This window comes from Morus notabilis, unplaced genomic scaffold (assembly GCF_000414095.1).
Source record: "Morus notabilis unplaced genomic scaffold, ASM41409v2 Scaffold294, whole genome shotgun sequence".
Lineage (NCBI taxonomy): Eukaryota > Viridiplantae > Streptophyta > Magnoliopsida > Rosales > Moraceae > Morus > Morus notabilis.
Genome location: NW_010365149.1, coordinates 210,780 through 215,343, shown reverse-complemented (window position 1 = coordinate 215,343; position 4,564 = coordinate 210,780). Strand labels below are relative to the sequence as shown.

The 4,564-nt window shown below is 32.8% G+C and overlaps 1 protein-coding gene across 1 annotated transcript; it reads left to right on the top strand.

Annotated features, from left to right (window-relative positions):
• On the top strand, positions 1–4,480 carry LOC21394110 (respiratory burst oxidase homolog protein B; the record flags this gene model as incomplete). The annotated part of the gene is made up of 7 exons (XM_024171727.1): positions 1–29; positions 1,140–1,188; positions 1,334–1,447; positions 2,915–3,349; positions 3,689–4,075; positions 4,174–4,269; positions 4,361–4,480. Coding segments are annotated over 7 exons (1,230 nt in total), but the record flags the coding sequence as incomplete, so codon positions are not given.
• Between the last annotated feature and the right edge of the window lie 84 nt (positions 4,481–4,564).

Sequence of the window (4,564 nt, the reverse complement as noted above, 5' to 3'; positions counted from 1 at the left end):
GATGCAAGACTTCAAACCTTCTTTGACATGTGAGTTCACAGCGTCGGTTTAATTTATTTACTTTATAAATTTCGCATAAGCTTTGAAAGTATAAGCTTTGTTCGTTAACATAAATTAATTTTACGTATACAATAATAATTTTAGAATTTGTAGAAAAAAAAAGACAATAACTTTAACAAAAGTATATTAATTACCTGATTTTCCTTTTAAAAAAAGAGAAATTTCTATTGTTCCACTGATGTTCTCTACTTATTAACTGTCGAATCTGTATTATTTTTTTAATTTGATATAATTTTTGACCATATTTAATAAAGATCCGATGGCTAATCAACAAGAAAGACTTAAAAAATAAACCACCAAAGAAAATCCTAAAAAATTAAAAAAAAAGTATATTAGCCCGAAATGGATAATTTTTTTAGGTTTTTTTCTTTTTTTGGAGGAAGACAAACTTTTGTTACCACATTATTACAAAATCATTATTTGACAAACTAATTGTATCATTGTACCTTTTGTTTTTACATACAACATACAAAGTCAATTTTTTGTGGAGAACGTTAAGCCTTTGCTCAAAATATATAAAATTCACTTTTTTAGGTAAAAACTGTGCAAAATACACGTTATGAATCTTTTTGAATTTTTGTGAGATTTGTTAAGCAATATAGGTTTTGTATAATTTTTTATTTTATAATAACCTTTTTTAGTTTTTGATATCGTATAATTACTCTAAGGTAGTAAGGTTCATGGAATTTTGGAACGTACAGACAATTATGATTATCAATTATTTTAAAGATATTGTGCAATGGGAGAAAAGATAAAGGAAAGTACTTTGGTGGGAGCATAAGAATACTGCCCTAGACCCACCTAAATGCTAGGAATTAAATATGCTAGATTATTGGATAATGGAACAAATAAGATAGGTCTAATATAAAAAGAAAAATACTTGATTATTAGATAATGGAATAAATAAGGAGATTAATTCATGTTTTCCTCCCTCGTACCGTAGATTAATGGGAATTATTAGTAAAAGTGAGTCCGATAAGTGTTGACTTGGAATAAAATGAATATGTTAGGTGTATAAACACTAATCCGACGAGATATTTATTATTTTTTTAATGTCCACTAACAACGCACTAATGCAGGGTGGACAAAAATGCGGACGGTCGAATCACTGAAGAAGAGGTGAAGGAGGTGAGAATTTGTCTTTTCTTTTGTTTTTTTCTTCTTCTATTTAATAATAAGTGAAAACTAAATAAAAAATATTATATATTTTGGAATTAGTGGGATTTTTTTTATATTATATGACATATGTAGATTTTTTTATGTTAAATTGCAGATTATATCGTTAAGTGCTGGTGCTAACAAGTTGTCAAAAATTCAAGAACGTGCTGAAGAATACGCAGCACTTATCATGGAAGAGCTGGATCCAGACAACCTTGGTTATATTGAGGTTCACATCTTCTTCAGAATGCAAAAAAAAAAGAAAAAAAAAAAAAAAAAAAAAAAAAAATTGTGCAACTTTTTTGCAGGGTTGAGTAAATTATTCAACGTGATTGGATAACCGATATATCCAATCCAATTCAAAAATTAAAAATCTATTTAAATTGGATCGAGCTCCTATTTTGAGTGTTAAAATCAAATCAATTGATTCAATCAAATATATAATATATATTTTTAAGTATAATTTTAGATTTTTTTCCTTAATTTTTATTAGTTTTTAAAGTAATGACTATACACCCACTCACACAAAACTATTTTGAAGTCGAAAACCTTGCGTTAGTCGCTCTAGTTTTTACGTGTTTTTCGGATTATGTTTTTCTTTGTTATCAAACATGTTTGTGTCGGCTTGTTCTTAGATTTATTTGTGCTGGCTCATACTCCACTTTGAATTTGTAGTTGATGACTTGATGCTCATATTTTATTGAAATACTTTTTAAAGACGTATTAGAATCCCACATTAGTTGAAAATATTGACATGATCTACTTAATAAGGTGAGAACAATCATCTCTTAACGAGTCGGTTTTGTTAGGTTGAGTTAGCCCCAATATCCTTTGATTTCTGTAAAATAGTCTTAGAGCAGGCCCAGTTTTGTAATGTCAGGTCTCCTAATATCGACTTATTCGCAGCGGTTTGGCATGGTCCACGCTGTGCGTAAGGGAGCGTATTAGAATCCCACATTGGCTAGAAATATTGGCACGATCCACTTAATAAGGTGAGGACAATTCTCTCTTAACAAGCCGATTTTGTTAGGTTGAGTTATGTCCAATATCCTTTAAATTCTGTAAAATGACGTGTGCTTAAATTTAGTTTCTATTTAATCCACTTTTCTACAACTAGCGCCTGTTAAGAATAATAAACATAATTTTAAATTGCAAATTACATTATGGGGAAAAAAAATATAAATATCCAGTCCAAATCCAAATCCAATTGGATTAGATTTTGTACATAAATCGGATGGATGGGATATAACATCTTGAAATCTAATGACATCGGATTGAGTTAGATGAGGAGTATTAGATTGAATTGGAAGCTCACCCCTCTCTGTTTGGAATAAACTTGGATAAAATTGTCCAGTCCAAAGCTCTCATATGTGTGTATATAAATAATATATATATATATATATAGGAAAAATATACCCTTATATATTGGAAAAATATCGAATTGGTCAATTTTTAATGAATTTCATTTTCCAAGTCATCCGTGATCGTTTTATCAAAATAACCATTTAAATTTGTTTCAAAACTCTCTACATCCACCATCATTTTATCCCATGCCATTTACTTCAATTGAGATTAAAAAGTAAGAATGTATTAAAAGTTATGCCATTTACTTCAATTGAGATTAAAACGTGAGAACGTATTATAGTTCTTTTCTAATTTCTTCTGTCAATCTCAACACCAATATTCTCCATTGCAGCTGTACAACTTGGAAATGCTACTTATACAAGGCCCAGCACAATCAAGCAACCTAAAATCAGGCACAGACAGCCGTGTTCTTAGCCAGTTGCTAAGCCAGAAGCTTGTCCCAACCAAAGAGCACAACCCCATAAAGCGCTGCTACAGAAAGTTTGCATACTTTGTGGAGGACAATTGGAGAAGAATTTGGGTCGTGGCCTTGTGGCTCGCAATCTGTGCGAGCCTCTTTACGTGGAAATTCATCCAGTACAAGGATCGGGCCGTGTTTGATGTAATGGGCTATTGTGTCACCACTGCTAAGGGTGCTGCCGAAACACTTAAGTTCAATATGGCCCTCATTCTCTTGCCCGTTTGTAGAAATACAATTACTTGGCTTAGAAGCAAGACCAAGTTGGGATTAGTGATTCCCTTTGACGACAACATTAACTTTCACAAGGTAATACTATTGCACTAAAAAAAAAAATGAAAAAGACTATAGACCACTACTATCTTTAATCACCACATTATATGCAATACGACATTGAACCATCTTGTAATATTATTAAGAAAAATGCATGTAACAACAGTAAAAAAAAAAAAAAAGGGGAAAAATGCAATACGACATTGAAAAATGGATGTCTAACACCATGAATGATAAAAAAGAAAAAAATGGGCCCCACCAGTAGGTGGTACAACTAACATTTCTTAATGTTAGGAATGTGACATTACATACATGTACCCTGTTGTTGAAATTTTAAGATAAAAACCAACTTTTTTTTTTTTTTTTTATCTTCAGGTGATTGCTTTTGGGATTGCGGTTGGGGTTGGCCTGCATGCTGGAGCACATTTGACATGTGATTTTCCTAGGCTGCTACACGCTACCGACGAGGAATATGAGCCAATGGAGCCATTCTTTGGGGAAGAACGGCCGGACAACTATTGGTGGTTCGTAAAGGGCACAGAGGGCTGGACCGGGGTAGTCATGGTGGTGCTAATGGCCATAGCTTTCACCTTAGCACAACCTTGGTTTCGCCGCAACAGGCTAAACCTCCCTAAAAGCCTGAAAAGACTCTCTGGCTTCAATGCCTTTTGGTACTCCCACCACTTGTTTGTCATTGTTTATGTCCTCTTTGTTGTTCACGGATACTATCTCTACCTCTCCAAGAAGTGGTACAAAAAGACTGTAAGTTCATTTTTCAAATACACAAGTGACCAATAAATTTTATACATAATAATTTTCTTTACTACAATTTTCTAACTCTGGCTAAAATGTCGTGACAGACATGGATGTATCTCGCTGTTCCGGTTGTTTTATACACTTGTGAGCGCTTGATTCGCGCGTTCAGGTCTGGGTACAAAACAGTGAGAATCTTAAAGGTAATCAATCTAACGCTTGCTTTTCATCACATTGTTGTTTAAGCAGTACATACTTGTGTAATTAGTTAGTAATTCCATGTTCAATTTTCAGGTTGCAGTTTATCCTGGAAATGTCCTTGCACTGCACATGTCTAAACCACAGGGATTCAAGTACTCAAGTGGACAATATATATACCTAAACTGCGCAGCTATATCCCCATTTCAATGGTAATGTCGAAGGATTTCTTTTCTCTAAAGTTCTTATATTTCACTAGCTATCATTATGTGTTATGTATTGCCCCTATAAAAAAAAAAA